This window comes from Stegodyphus dumicola, chromosome 4 (genome assembly GCF_044657685.1).
Source record: "Stegodyphus dumicola isolate Sdum_Otavi_A_Nest chromosome 4, ASM4465768v1".
Lineage (NCBI taxonomy): Eukaryota > Metazoa > Arthropoda > Arachnida > Araneae > Eresidae > Stegodyphus > Stegodyphus dumicola.
Window position 1 is genome coordinate 238146988 of NC_140771.1, and position 16878 is coordinate 238163865.

The 16878-nt window shown below is 32.7% G+C and overlaps 1 protein-coding gene across 2 annotated transcripts in view; it reads right to left on the reverse strand.

Annotated features, from left to right (window-relative positions):
• The window catches only part of LOC118197422 (acidic leucine-rich nuclear phosphoprotein 32 family member D-like), a 39792-nt gene that overhangs the window by 19988 nt on the left and 2926 nt on the right, over nt 1-16878 (reverse strand). For both annotated transcript variants that reach the window (XM_085816099.1, XM_035368929.2), the window contains exons 2-4: nt 11941-12084; nt 6110-6229; nt 2409-2574 (exon numbers count right to left, since the gene is read on the reverse strand). In XM_085816099.1, the coding sequence (XP_085672225.1) occupies nt 2409-2574; nt 6110-6229; nt 11941-12084 (430 nt within the window). The remainder of the gene's footprint in view (nt 1-2408; nt 2575-6109; nt 6230-11940; nt 12085-16878) is intronic.

Consider the following 16878-nt stretch of genomic DNA (forward strand, 5'->3'; position numbering starts at 1 on the left):
AAGTTTGACTGTATTTCTTGTTTGCACATGTATGTTCGCCATACGTGTGTACCGCATCATAAAGTTTATAATTATTACATTTTAGTACATGCTTTACATGTACATTTACTGTTTGTTACATATAGTGCGTCCCGTCGTACAACATAAGACATGTTCGTGTAATCGGACCAGCCGATTATTAGGACCAAAACGATCGCTTCCCGATGTGGTCCAATTAATCGGAATCGACTGTACTTACTAGTCAATCAGCAGGTTAAGTTTCATTTTCCCCATCATGTTTCTATCGATATGATCATTTTTCATTTTAGATGAATGTATTGTTGATATAAGAGGTACCGTTTTCTTTGCCATGCTTGTACTAAAATGTATCTTTTTCTTTTAAAGGACATTTCTCTTCTTTTCAATGAAATGCTTTTTAGGCAATCCAAAAATCCAATGAAATGGTTTTAAGGTTTCTAGGCAATTACAAATTCTAATACCATTTTGTAATAGGTTAGGTTATTTAATTACAGCAGAGCCTCGAGGGCTATCTGCCTAAGGGAAGGGATGCCTTCATGGAGGACTTTTTAAGGGAAACTGGCTCGTATACACGTTACACACGGGAAAACCCATGAAAACACCCATGCAGCCAGCCTGTTCGCGGGATTCGAACCTTGGACCGAACTACCAGTGTTCAGCGACTTTACCACTCGGCCGCTGGTGGGCCCCATTTTGTAATAGTTTTTCACTATTTCCCATGCTATTGCAATAGTTATCCATGTAGATATGGTGCTACAAGCTTGTGTAAGGTGATACAACCACTTGAACTGCTTCTATCAATCACTTTCCTTGAGCACAATATGTTTCAAAATGACATGTAACCTCTAGTACTTTAGCACAGTATACATCTTACAATCTTCACCATTCCATCTTACAATTTTCACTGCATTGTAAACTATGAAGAATAACTCCACCTCCAAGGTATTATGCCCTCATCTAAAGGCAACTGCTGAATAGGCTTATAAACATTTATTAACTTAGGAACAAAGTAATCCAGTAGTGATCTGACTTTCAAATGCCTGTCTGACCTTTTAGTCAAGTCTTCACTATTATTAAAGGGCCACGCCTCCATAACATATGAAATCTGTAGCTTATTATTTTCAGAAAAATTGGAATTTCTGTGCTCCAATAATGTTCTTTTTGGTCTTTATGTTTTGTCCTGTAAGAAAAATAAAACCCAAAAATTTCTTCATGTCTTGTAATGTCCTTCCATTTGAGGGCTTTCTTGGTAGATATGAATATATCAACATTTTGGTAATATTACCCATTTGACTCCTCTACGAGAGACGTATAAAAATCATCATCGATAAAATAAAGATACAGCATCTGATATACTATATGGAACGTTTTCTGTATTTATTCCTGAATGACCTTAAAAACTCTTCCAAGACTGGGGTTTTGTCTACTGATGGCCATTCCTCTTGAGAATCAAAATCATCTGAATCCAGGCTTAAATCGGAATTGCGAGAAATTCTTCATCAGATAATAGACCTAGGATGACGCATAATATCGTTGTCACTAGAATCATCATTGATAATCTCAACTTTGCAATTCGACAAACTATCTGCACAGAATCTATTTTATTCACATTCTATTTTATTATTATCCATTCTTAGGAATTTAATGGAAAAAAAACTCAAATTAGGCTGGGAACATACAAGTGCTAACTCGATGCTCTTAGCAATAATTTCAATTATGCAGATGTGCTTGTGGACCACATACGAGCAACATGCAGCTCTCAACTTCCCAGATTTACATCAAGGCTTAGCTGGAAGCTGTGGTGCAGAATGCTATGCGTTGTCATAGCATAACAGTGTCGGCAAAGAACATTCATAAGAATGCATTTTTTAACGTTGAAGTGAAGAGGCATCAACTTAATGCTCATGAACACCCGAGTTTATTATAAGAACATTAAAAAACCCACCAATAGCATAAATTCATAGAAAACGACTTTTGCCATTACCCGCACTCGACCACCAATCCGCACAAAATAACTTTTAATCACTTCCCGTGCACCAATCTCCACAAAACAACTTTAGCCACTTGTCTCTCACGTGTTAATTCAGATTTCAATTTCATAAAAATAAAATCCTTCCTTTAACTAATATTTTATTTTAACAGCATCTTTTTAACTACATTAACATAAAATTCCCATAGATAATAAATAAAATTTTAAATATGATCAGCAGTCAAAAAACTTTTGGTATTACTACCCTAAGATACAACACACACCCTATTATTCTATTTTTGAAGGAGCATTAATAGTTATGGAAATGCAATTTAAATATATATATATGTGTACCTGAAATAACGAATGAAATCTTATTTTTCATATTTTAATAGCTAAAGTATAAACAATACATTCTCACCTTCGTCATCATCATTTTCTGAATCTTCTGCCTCTTTGTCTTCTCTGTCATAGCCATCAAGATATTTTAAACTGCTGATGAGTCGAAAAACCTCATCTCTGTAATTTTCCACATTTGTAACTTCACAGTTGAATAAATCCAAATTTTTTAAATTTTTGAATTCTTCCTATGAGGGGGAAAAATTAAACAAAATACTCCACAAAAATTAAGAAAAAAATTTTAATACTATCAAAAAAAGATTTAATATTAATAATTTGTTCAAAGCTCATTCTTTTCCAAATCCAGTATTTTTTTATCCTCATACAAGAATACTTCAGAAAAAAATTAAATACAGAAGATATTTAGTACCTATGCCCATCAATCTATTAAAATTCAAAGTTGTGGTCTTTATCAAATAAAAGTAATTCACAATCAACTTATTTTAGAGTAGCTTGGTTATTTATTTCATTGCTTCAGTTCAAAAGTTCACAGCAGAAAGTTACTTTAAGGATTAATTTTCCTTTCTATAAATAATAATTAAATAATTATTTAAATATTCTATAAAAAGTATTATGAAAGTTCATTTTAAATAGTAATTAATATGAACTGTAATATTTAATGATCATATTTACTGTAATCATATAGATAATATGAATCATATGGTAATAACACTTTATATTTGCTCGCAGATTATATATGTTAAGAGTTCTGAAGTCCAACAAAAAAAAGTAATTCAGAATTAGAATTCAATTTTTTTTCTTTCAAAGCTTATATTTCAATATTTTTAAAAATGACTGTCACCCATACTCATGAATTTTTTCGGAGTATTTTATCAACCACCCACATTATTCACTACTAAGACTATTCCAATCAGTGGAGTCTTCAACCTGGCTCAAAATCCCTTCTGTTTATTATACTGGTCTGGCATCAACTGAAGTTTGTCACCTGAAAATTATGACTCCTACACATTACATGAAAAGAGATAAGGACCCAGATGATAATATGAAGGCAATCTATACACAGCTAGATAACTGAAGAAAGAATTTCAAAGTGAATTTAAATATGGAAGTCAGATGAAATACACTGAGATAGATAGCGCTGAATACCAAAAGCTTTGAAAAAGGGGGCAGGAGAAATCAAAGATGTATCTATATTATTTCTAGAACATAAAGCTCATGAACTTATGTCTGCAAGTGAAACAGGAAATTATGCAATACTGTTACTTTGAATGATGGAAATTTCGTAACATATAAGACTATAGATTATACAAAAGTACAGGGTAACATAATTAAATGTTGCCTGTTCACTCTGTAGCTCAAATGGTAAGTGAATTAACACCAAAATTTTCAACATACACCATTTACAAAATGCAGCCTTGCATTCCACAAATAAGAAGGGACTGAATCAGTTAAAAGCATTTACTAGAGAGCATTTTTACGATAAAATACAAAAAGCAAAGAAGGGAACCTTTAAAATTAATGAAACAACCACAAAACATTTCTTACAACCATTATTAATCACATCAGACAAAGAAATAACCTTAGTAGTCATAATAGACTTTTCCCCCCTGAAAGATTACACACCACTGTTATAATGATGGATACTAGAAAATCCAATTTTTCAGAAGCAAATCCCACTGCCGTCCCCTTCTTCGGCCAGTTTGCCTCACAGTCGGCATGGATTCACTTCCATACACATATCCCCATTCCATTTCTATTAGAAGAAACTGCTAACTGCTCAGTGACAAGTTTGATAACGGCTAGCACATATTTGCAGCAACAACAGTGCCTAACATGTATCACTTTTATGGAAGATGGTACACGCTCACACACCAAATGTTGTTAAATGAAGGAATCCTCAATCTCTCGAGCCAGGAAATATAAAACCCAAAAACTAACTATTAAAATAATAATATATTCTTCAGAAATGCTGCACATAATATGAATTCATAATATCTGGCATTCCTTTCCAATTTTCCTGGTCACAATGTTTGCCAGATTTCAAACTCTGATGTTTTGGGTAGCAAGGTCACTTAAGAAAGAGATGTTATCATGGAAGTGGTGCACCTTTGGCAGAATGAAAGTAACATAGGTCATTGCATATGCAAAGTACTTCAGAGGTTTGGTTTATTTAATTGTGACAAAGCACTCAAGAGCTATCTGGATAAGAGAATGGCTGCCTTTTTGGAGGACTTTCTGAAGAGGCTTATACACACATTACAAATAGATAAAGCATGACAATCCCCATGCACCAGCCCGTTCGATCGGATTCAAACCCCAGACCAAACTACCAGTGTTCAGCAACTTCACTGCTTGGCCACTGATGTACCTAGTACTTCAGAGGATCATCTGCAAACATTTATTAACAAGCAGTTAGTTGCCTTAACACTCATGAAATTCAAGACCAACACATCGAGAGATTCTTTAGGATATCTTGCACTATATTAGGCACTTGAATGTGTGCACATTACACTGCAATCACCGTGTTTATTCACAACATTTCCGTACTTAAGCTGTCATGTTTTCTCCTTATGCAATCATTTATCGTGGTCATAAATCAAATTATAAAATATTAATTTTTTATTTTGTTCAATAAATATTCTCTTCCCTTCATCATAAAAGTAACTTCCAGCAGACATTTTAAGCATTTTTTTATCCTGCAAATTATGTTCCACAACCTTTGAGTAAGTTTGAACGAATCTTCGTGCCAATCCAATTTAAAATTACAGCTAGTATAACTAGGCCAACATTCATCATGATTATTTTATGTAACAAGCTACTAATTAATGGCAGTACGAAACATAGTAAAGTCCAAATGGCTTACAGAATCAAGCCAACTTGGTGCTGTGGACTCAAATAGATAAAGAAACATTCATTGTCTAATGTGGTCAAGAACATGCACATAACATTTGTTGAGGAAAATATATAAGATCATCTAACCTATGCTGACAAAATTCAAATCAAGTGACACTAGTCTATAAAATTATACCTGCAATCAATAACTTCCATCTATTCTACTGAAGGAAAAACATCAGTAAATAGGACACACATACATAAGTATACTTGTTCAAACATATTTCCATACTCTGCAGCTAAGTCAAAATGCTTGAAAAATAGATATTGCACAAGCTAATTAAAAGCATCAAATATGTCTTTTCCACACTTTGATGAGAAAAACCTTACCTTAAATAAAAATCAGAAAAATTAAATGCTGATAAACTATCTTTTTTGACCAAACAATGCACAGTACTTTTAACTCGTTAAAACTAACTTGTTATTCACTGTAACATTCAGGAAAAGTCACCCAAGCTATTCATTATTTATAACCATGCTTTAACTGTCACAATTCTCAAATTAATTTTCTTAACAATCATTAAGGTTATACATGTAATTTTTAAATTGATAACAGCTACTGAGGAAATATTATTTCACGAGGTTGAATTCAAATAATGACGACCTACCTGTACAAATTGTTACTGAAAACATTCTAGACATACGTAAAATTTTAACATAACTAGAAATTTGTAATAACCAGGTTCCAAATATCAAAAATACAGCACACATTCTTCTGAATGATAAATAAAATTACTTTAATTGAATTTTTCCATACATACGCATTTTAATTACTTACAGAAGAACAAAAAATATACGTTAGCATGTTCAAAACATTTTATTTCAAAATGAATATTCATACAACAGCTTTAATTTCAAAGCATTCCTTACCAATGGCTTTAATGTTTCAATATCTTTTATTTTGTTACCACTGAGGTTAAGATGTGTGAGTTTTGGACTTCCATGTAACCAATTTAAGCCACCAGAAATCCTGTTGTCACTCAATTCCAACTGAAAAAAAATGGCAACACTTTACAGAGAACATAAAATTTAAAAACATGAAATGTAAAAATTTCTAACAAAACTAAAGAGAACTAACACAAAAATTCTCAAATAACTTCTGTGCATGATCCTAAATTGACATTTTTCAATTAATAGTGAACCCATTATAATAGTGTGCTAGAGTGCCAAACGGTGTAGCCTGTTTATGTCACTTTACAGGTAGTTAAAGCAATGGTGCCATTATGGTGGGTAGAATGAATGTTGCATTAATTTCTTTGAAATTTTCAGATGAAGTCCCTACACCATAAAAGAGTAGTCAAATATTTCAAACACAAACTTCCACTATTTCCCTTTTTATGAAGTGGGATCATATATATACTAAAAGAACAGGAAAACAAAATGGAAGTGTATTTTACAGTTACCAAAATGAATCTGATTTTTAAATGACCCATTAAAATGACTGCTATCGATTTTCAGTAAAAGGAAAAAAAAAAAAAAAATCCTGTCTTTCCAGTGTTAAGTCTTAGGTGGTTTTCGAGATTAAACAATTTTTCCAATATCTGTCACTCACAGTGGGAACAAAGTCACTTGTTTTCTCCCTATATGCTTTGTTAAGTGTCACATCTCCGAGTGAGAAAAACAGAGAACTTTTTGAAAAAAAAAATGCATATTTTTTAAGAATGTTTTTAGATCGAATTTTAAAAAAATAATAACATACAAGGTGTGGCTATTAATTTTCAGAACTGCTCTAATAACACCAGAACAGATGATATGAAAAACATAACATTTTAATATGTTTCGAAGTAATCCCCATCTGCCGTCATACACTTCTGTTTTCGGCTGTATAATTTGTGGAAACAACTTTTAAAGTCATCTTTTGGAAGGCTCTTCAATGTCATGTTCTTCTTGATGTCCTGCCCTCACATTACGTTGACAGTGAAGAGGCTTTTGGCCAAGCATGAGGTCATGGAGCTGGATCATCCACCATACTCTCCTGACTTGGACCCCACAGACTTCTTTTTGTTTTCCAAACTCAAAACTAAGATCAAAGGAACACACTTTGTGGACGTTGAAGACGTCAAGAACATGATGTTGACATTGAAGAGCCTTCTGAAAGAGGACTTTAAAAGTTGTTTCCACAACTTATACATCCGAGCACAGAAGTGTATTGCGACAGATGGGGATTACTTCGAAACATATTAAAAGGTTACGTTTTTCACATCATTTGTTCTGGTGTTATTAGAGCAGTCCTGGAAATTAATAGCCACACCTTGTATTTTACTATAACAAAAAATAAATTTAATTAAATTTAATAAAAATAATACTTTGTCATTTTATTTTTATATGTAATTAATTTGTCAATATAATAATGTATTAATACTGAATTTTTAAAAACCAACAAGACATGTTAATTAATTTATAAATCAACAGTAGACTTTGAAACATGGAATGGTACACAATGTGGCATTTCGCACCTAAAAACTTTCGACTCAAATCATTTTCATCATGTCACGAAAATTTGATGCATTTCTAACTGTAACACGCATTTAAAATATAGCAATAAAAATTACTAAAAACTTGCTAAATTCACCTTTATTGTGCACGAAATTATCCAATACTCCTACAGCCATCAATCTATACTAAGACTAATTAGGGAATTCAACTCACTGGCAATGCTAATGGATTATTTATAAGAATGAATCCACTTCATCTGCACACATTGGAGCAAAAATCTAATTCGTGAGAGGGACTCGTTCTTTACTAATTATGCAGGAATTTGGAATGCAAACTGTGGTGCATAACTGGAATGTGAGCTGAGCTCATCAATGACCATCAAAAGATTTTAATAAATTATTTCCCAGAAAATTAACCTTCTATTAGGAAAGGAAATGAAAGAATAAATAATGATTTCCTTACCCATCCCTGTATTTTAATTCCTAAAATTCTCCAAAATGCTGAAGTATTTAATGATGATCAGTATAATGGGTGTAAATGTCAAAATGGTATTTATGTATCTTGTCGACCATGAAACTGCCAGCATGCAGGGCGATTTAGCAACAATTATAGATAAGCATGACACAACACATCCATAACACCTATAACTTTTGTCTCATGCAACTCTGGTTGATTTTTGATAAGCCACATTTTGTTTTCACAAAACAGGTTATAAACTAATTCTTATTGCCATATTTTTTCTTGCATTTGGAAGGGGGAAAGATTCAAATTTTGAGACTTGCCTAACACACAGCAAAGAGTGAATTATTTTTAAAATTACAGAATTCTACCATAAAAAAGGGGTGTGTATCAATAAGCATGATAGATAAATACAATCGACAAAGCAATAATGGATAGGAACAACTGCCTGTAGAAAATCTGTACACAAAGGGTTTTAAAAGTTTCTGATAAACCTACAAAATAGTAAAAAACCAATGACAGCCTTTTTATGAAATGGGTACAGTACTGTTTTTTATTACGTATAGAAGCATTAGTTCCTTCAAATTCCAAAGAGAAAACTGGCAAAACTTTGACAGGATCTCCACCAACCTTCATTGTCAACAAGATACTACTAAGTACTGTTAAAATTTTATTATAGGGGAAATTTTATGAAATGAGTCGTGATATTGGGTCATCCAGAAAGTTCAGCAATTTTATATAGAAAAAAAGCAGTAGAAAAACTTAAGAAAATTTCATTGAATCACATCATTTTGTTCTATAGCTTTTTGCCATTTTTCTGCCAGCTAGAAGTTAGGTTTATTTGCAATGTTACATGGTGCTGTATGACAATCTCAAAATAACAAGCATTTAGAAAATTTTGAAGTGACCTGAAGAGATGAAAATCCCATGCAGCAAGGTCTGATGAATATGGAAAGTGACACAATCTATTCCAGCCTTAATTCATATTCATCCAAATGTGAGGATGAACCCTGTCACAAAGGAAGGCAACATTGATGATTAGTCAGTTCTGGCACTTGCTTCGATTTCTGCTTTTAAAACTGTCATTTGGAAACTGTCTTTTTCCAATTTTTTAGATTTGTGCCAGCAAGTCATAGCATCAGTTCCTTTGTAGTTCCATCATACACAATAAATCACTTAATGGGGATGGAGCCTACTTTTTGATTAATTTATTACCTGGTTTGGTGCCAGCAATTCATGCAATTCTTTTATTCATCATACACAAAGCATTACTTTTTGGGGATGCAGCCCAAAAAGTGATGCCTTGATGCTACAAAAGAAGGTTTTTCTGGTTTAGTTTATTATCTTTTTCCTGCAAATTATTATACAGTTTCACTTCTCATCTTCAGTAATGAGCCATTTCAAAAAGGAAATTCGTTATTTCTTTCCAGCAAAGATACACATGCTAAAAATTTGAGCAATGCATAACCTGCTCTAAAGTATACTGTACCCATACATTATATTACTTACACACCCAAGCTTTTTCAAATTATCATGTACTGAAATTTTCGGAATATTTGGTGTGTCTGACAAAGTTCCGAACTGCATAACAAATACTTATCGCAACAGGATTTTTAAGAAATCATTGCTTAACGTAGGTTACATCTTTGAGGCTGAAATTTCCACCCATAAACTTCTCAATTCATATTCAAACAGCATCATCAGAAATAGCGCTTTACTCATATACAGCACAAATTTTACAAGCTAGCATTTTTTGTTTTTTTAAATAAAAGAGCATAATATGACAAAAATAAATCTTTGGGTTCTCCACTCTTAGCACTTCACAAAAAATAAATTAAAATTAAATAATTATGCCTCTACTCATTTGCAAGATGAGCAAAAAAGATCACATTTAAATATTCACTTCTTCAATCAAGGTTGCTCCTTATCAGCAGTACCAAAATAATGAGATTTAATGATGATAAGAATATGCTTCGATTTAAAAAAACCCATACACTTTCCAGATCACCCAATATTTGGTTACTTCAGAAACAAGAAAGTCTGAAATTTATTTTAACTCACAAATATAAAATTACATAATGTAAAATTTTAGCATATATATTTAGTTAAGTCATGTTCTTTATATCCTCTAATTCAGTATCCACAGTTTTAACTATCTGCAACTTGGAGTGGTAGTGCAGCAAAAGTGCAAGTTTCAAAATGCAAAACAAGTACCATTAGGTTATATCATAATTGTAATACAAAAGTTCAGTCATGTACAATGCTATCTCCTCATGCATCTGTATACTTTTTGCAGATTAACATAACTAAATATGGGAAAAGAAAATTGTCGCTGTGGGACTATCTGTTTTCTCAGGCTGCAAGAGTGTTCTTTATATGAAGTTATCGAGACCACCATCGCTTATTTTGAAGACGATGTGGTCATATCATTCGATGGCTCATAGTCTTTATAACAGAGTGGGGTACAACTCTAATATAAGCCCTAATTTCACCAAATGTGGCGATATGTGTTCTGCACTGGTTTTTGGCACGATTGCATGTTCTATGGCAACCCTGTTGATGTTGAAAAATCTTTCGCTGGAGCTCGTTGATTCGCCTCTGTGTCTGAGAAGATGGGAGGAAAAGATAAAATGGTAGTTGTTGAATTGAAGTTCGGCAAAAGGAAATATCATTGTGGCTATTCTGTTGAGGGGTAGTGGGTATTTGGAAGTGTGGAAAGAGGATCTGGGAGATTATTTTTAATGGCAGTGCAAGATAGAAGTAGGGATTTGTGATTTTATTAGTATAAATTTTCTGGATAGTGTGTCTGGCTGTCATGTAAATACGATAGTGATTACGTGGCGGCATGTTAAAGGCGGTATGAAATTTATATTTCTGCCATTCGAAAACACATTAATTCATGGTAAGTGCATTTTATTTATCCTTGTTCTTATTTTAGAGAATGTTATGTTCATTGGTTCTTTAGTATGAATTCCTGTCGTTATTGTTGTTATTTTAAATTGTTTGAAATTTATTTTGTTGTTTAGTGTCTAGACTGTGCAATTCGTAGATGTTTTTTTAAATTTGAAACAGAATGCTGTGTACACGGCATTATTTGAAATTTATTGTTGTTATGTTATTTTATTAAAGCGAGGAGTGCATAGATCGTAGATTCCTTCCTTGCCTAAATTGTGCAATTCGTAGAATTTTTTTAAGTTTAAACAGTATGCTGTGTACATGATATTCTTTGAAATTTATTGTTGTTATGTTAATTTATTAAACCTAGGTGTGTGTAGTTTGTAGATTCGTTCGTTGCTTACATTGTGCCATTCGTAGATGTTTTTTTAAGTTAAAACATGTCGCCGTGTACATGGATTCTTGTCAAATATTTTTGGTTAGAAACTTTACGTTTTTGCTATCTAAATTTTTTGTTTTTGTTTTGGATTTTTAGCTAAATTGTATGTTGAAAACGTAGTTTTTGCATGTGCAAAAACCGCGTTTTTGGAGACATTTTAGGCTAAAAGTTCGAAATGTAGACAAAAAATTTAGATAGTAATATGGCGAAGTGAAGTTTCTCGCCAAAAATATTTGGCACGAAATTTGGCGACTTGAGGGCGCATATCAGAATAGTTCCCAGCGTGGTTTAGTCACAAGAACATTTACTTGACAAAAATATTGAAAAATTTTAGAAAGCAAAAACTACTCCCCCTCCAAAAACAAATTTCAACACTTACAATAAAATTAAATAGCAAATTAATAGAAAAAATTAATCATACAAAATACACTTTCAAATTTTAGAAAATAAACCAATGCTAAACAGCACTCACTTTTTTAAGATTTGGCAATTTAGGAAAACCTTTAAGACTGATAATGCCAACATTAATGAGACTCAAAGTCTCCAAATTAACAAATTCATCGGTTAAACCGACAATTTGTGTACTCCGACAGTTGTCCAAATTCAGTTCTTTGATCTGAAAAAAAAAAAAAAATTAAAACAGAATTTTAAAATGTCAAAATTAATTTAAAATTCAAATTTACAAATTATATTACATTATAATGGCAGTGATCACTTTCATACAGTATGTATCTGGTATTACAAGAGCTCCTGTCAATAGGCCAAATATATTATGCATCTCATAATAATGCATTTGTTTTTAGTATTCATGTGATCATGCCTATACCAACGCCTGCCATGCACCCTCAGATCCTCTATGTTTTGACAGTGGGAACTAAACACTGTATATTCATTTTTTCTGCCCCACATAAAGAATGCACCAGGCATATCAAACACTTTTTTTTTTTTTTTTTTTCTAGAGAATGCTTTGTAATCAAAATTAGTTTGAATATATGAAACAGAAAAAGAGAACTTATTTGAAAGTTTAATTCATCAGAAAAAGAACACAATATAAAAAGTCTGAAATCCGGACATATCCAGAATGATCAAATATCTTCAAAAAGAATATGTGCCATAAATGCAATTTTTGACTTTTCTATGCACTAACCCAGGTTCATGCATGTCGCTTTCAAAAACCTGCTCACTAAGAAGTCTTGCCAGTAACAATGTATTGACTGACACTATTCTGATCTTGGCCAGAATCACACTTTCAGCATTTCAATGGTTGTGCGTAGGAGGGAGATGGGCAGGTGCTGCACAACATGGGTGCTAAATTCTTGGGACTGTTGACAGTTTAGTATGCTTCTGACTTAAAACAATAAGCAAAGCCCTACTGTTGCCATGTTTACACATCACCTTATAAAAGTTTTAAACTGAAAATCTGAGATCAGGAAATTTCCAAAGTCCCATAAAATCCAGATCTCGGACTTTGTACTTATTTGGCCATAATTTCACTATAAAAAGTTTGTAAAGCTCATTTTACTCTTACTACTTTGTTTTTTCCCAAAAGCCATGACTTTTATTTACATCTGCAGCCTTTCAGACAATTCAGGATTTTTAGTTGCTAGAGAAAAGTAGGTCGTATTTCTTGATAGGCTAGAGGTCAGTTGGAAAAGCATGCATATTGAAGTGTGGATTGGAATCACCTGGTTACAGATTTTCATTATTTTCCAGTTTGCATTTTCTTTCAGGCCGTGAAGCTATTATGCTGATAAGATGTCTCATTCAAAACCATTTCAGACTGCTGAAGAGGCATTCGAATATTTTTATATGATGATTTTATCAGATGATGAAGAGTGTATTGATATTTGTCTACTTACTGCCTCTAGAGGAAAGTGGATGTTTGACAGATGAGGAAGATGGTAAATGAAGATATTTTTTAGCCTGTTCTGCCAGCGGATATATGTGGAAACACTGAAATTTCGAATAAAATAACGATGATGAAATATCTCATGAAATCTCATTTGATCCTAAGAACCTTTACCTTCAAAGGGAAGGTCGAATTTGAAGTGAAAACTAAACTCTAATGAGAAAAAAATTGAATATCGGTGGGGAAAAAATTTTAAATTTTAGCAAAATTCTGAAAACTGGCAGCATTGAAAATATTTCAGACGCATTTCCTGAACTTGTTACTTTATCTGCAGTTCAGTTTTCTTGACACGTTCATAACTAGAGAATATTTCTGCAGTTAGCAAATATGACCGGACTTTATGCAGAAAAGAATTTCAGTTGTAATTAAAAACAATAGAAGAGTTTTTTTTTTTTTTTTTTTTTAGTGTTGCTTAGCGGGTATCACAAAGGACAAGTCACGCGAAGAAGATTTATACGGAAGCACTCAATATCTATCTGTACCAGTTGTTTCTTCTGTAATGCTAAGAAATCGATTTAGAAAGCTCAAAAAAAATTCATATTGCAGGTAATATCACGTCATTAGAAGATAAAATGAGAAAAGATTTCCCCTCTTATGAAGAATGAGAAAACATTTTTCAGCAGGCATTTCAGTAAAATCCCATTAACCATTTTTGCCTATTAAAGAAAAATTTTCCCCAAAAAATTGAAAAGCCTTCTTCAAACACAGTAACCTTTATTACACGTGTTAGTTATTATTCTTGAGTAAAGACTCCTTTTCCCCCCTCTATCGTGCATTTCGGGGAGGGGAAGAATTATTAAAATTTGGGATGTGCCTACTACAGAAGAGTTGTTGAATGTTTCCAAAGTTACAGAATCTTACGGGCCTAAAAAAAAAAAATGTGTTAACGACCACGAAAAAGTGCTTTATTTAAAAACTGAGAAGCAATGGCGTTGCAACGTTAAGGCTTGTACGAAGCGAGTGTCAATTTCAAACGGAACGTGGTTTGAAGGAATGATTGGTGCTGTCTCTTATGGTTGACGGGATTTTCCCATACATACCAATAAAGGTATACATGAATCGATAGTCCCCTTTTTACGGTCATCATTTGGCTAAAATGTTCATCCAGGAAAAACAAATTCGGTTTGGCTATAAAATAAGGATGTTATGCTTCAATAATAATGGCTATCAATATTCTATGAGAATCTATAGTGGAATAAAGTTCAGTAATAGATAACTCCCCTCTTGGACTGTGTAGGAAGCTTTTATCAAATGTTGAAAATCCAGATAAACATTATTTTTCATCCCATAAAATATTTACAGATTCATATGAAAAGAGTTTTAGAGCAATTCGAGATTTACGGACAGGAAGATGCCCTCTCGGATCGCCAAACGAACCTTCAAACTAGCAAAGAGGAAATTTCCATTACCAAAGTGACGGACAAGTTTACATTTCCTGATTGAAAGTCAGTAGTGTAGTAATTATAGCATCTAGCATCCAATTACTCAACATACGAACCTATCAGTAAAGCTAAGAGATTTTGCCAAGCCCAAAAAAAGAACAAAATGCACAACGAGGGTGGGTTTACATTCACTTCTGCACAAAGAAGCAGAACTGTCACGTTTCAGTTTCAGGAGAGAAGTAACTTTATGTCCGCTTTCATGAACGCAAAAATCCATTCTGTTCCTGGACCTTGTGCACATAACTCTGAATCTTTGAGACAATCATATTCACATTATCTTATGTCAAGGATGTTCCGCTATATGCCAATACACTAAAAAAGAAAAAGCGTTTATAGTGCGAGAAAAGACTGCATGAGAAATGCTTTCCTAAGTACCATGAACAGCAGGGGAAAAAAGATTTAAAACATAAAATCCAAAACAATTGTTATTTTTTTCCTTTATTTCTTGTTCCAAAAAATGTAGGCAAGTTTTTATTCTTCCTTGTATTATTTAGCTTTATATTCATACGATTTCTGCTCTGTGAATTTTTCTATGGAGGTTTTTTTTTACTTTATTCTACAACTCTTTTCCTTGTTTCAGTATAAAGTGCTAATAATTATTGTAAAATTCTTTTATAAATTCCTTCTTATCAATGAAGTCAATTTGTTTTAATTTACTAAGAAACTTTTTTCTTAGAAGCTTTGTTGAGTAGCTTTGTTGTTCTAAGGACGTAGCCTGCCTTCTTTTCTGCTTAATCAATATTACTTCTGAATAACATTTAGAAATTCACTTGCTAACACTGAAAAATTGTGGACAAAAATGTTAGGTTAATCTTTGGATTATGGTAATTTGGCGACCAACCCTGCTACAGCAACCTGCTAGTATTTGTGTGGACGCCATTTTGTTTTCACGAAGTAAACGCAGGTTTATTATTATTATTATTATTATTATTATTTTATGAAACAAAAGTGCTTAATCATGATGAAGATTAGGTGCGGAATTGGGTGAAAGTGCAGGATCGCAAACTGCTTGCCACGTTTTTAAGAATTGCACATACACAGTATCCATGTACATGTCGACCTATTTTCACTTTAAAAAAAAAAATCCCAGAATTGCACAAAAATGGCATTGCGCACACTCTTGACTTTATCCATGTACAGTGCTAAAGTCCTAGCTAGTAACCTTTATCGCCTTACCAAAATGTTGCCAAACTATCATATTCCAAAGATTAGCCAAATATTGCTTCGAATTTAAAAGTCGTTAATCACGTTTTATAAAATCCTGTAAAAAAACTGTTTCCTTCCAAAATGTTATAAATCAATAAAAGAACTCCCCCCCCCCCCGCAAATATAATATTTGAGTTTTAAATTGATTTTTCACTTCAAAATTTTTATATTACTATCACATCATAGTGTGGCATTTAAAAGGTTAATAATTTATTTTTTAACATTCTTTTACAAGTATGAACTGGCACAGTCGGTGGGCACCATTTGCATATAAACATTCATACATATATCATTTTAAGTACTGTCAAAAGTCTTCAATCCAGACTTCGGCGATTCCGGATTATTGGTTTTTCCGGATTATAGATCATCAGTTTAAATCTGGTAAGATGATATGCAGAAATTATAAAATTAAAATTATGAAACCATAATTTATGAAATAAAGAACAATTATGATCTAAAGGGTATCAAAATTTACAAAAAAAACAAGCTTAATATTTGTTTGTTTACTTTATAAAACATTCCTTTCAATGTGCACATGCATAAAGCATACATTATGCATAGTCGAAATTAGAAAATCGCAACCAGAAAACTATTTAATGTGTATTCGTGATATATATAATGACGAGGAATTTGATTTAAATCATATCAAGGACGGAGTAAATCGAGATGAAATACTACATTTAGTAAGGAATTATAAGCTGAATAAAATAAAAACATCTGTCCTGAAGATAAGGATAGTGCTGACAGATCAACTTCCAGTTCATTGCGAGCCGCGACGTTTCCTCCGGTTAAAATTCAAACATTTAATGGATAGATGACAAAGCGGTAGCCCATATATAATTTAGTAATAACC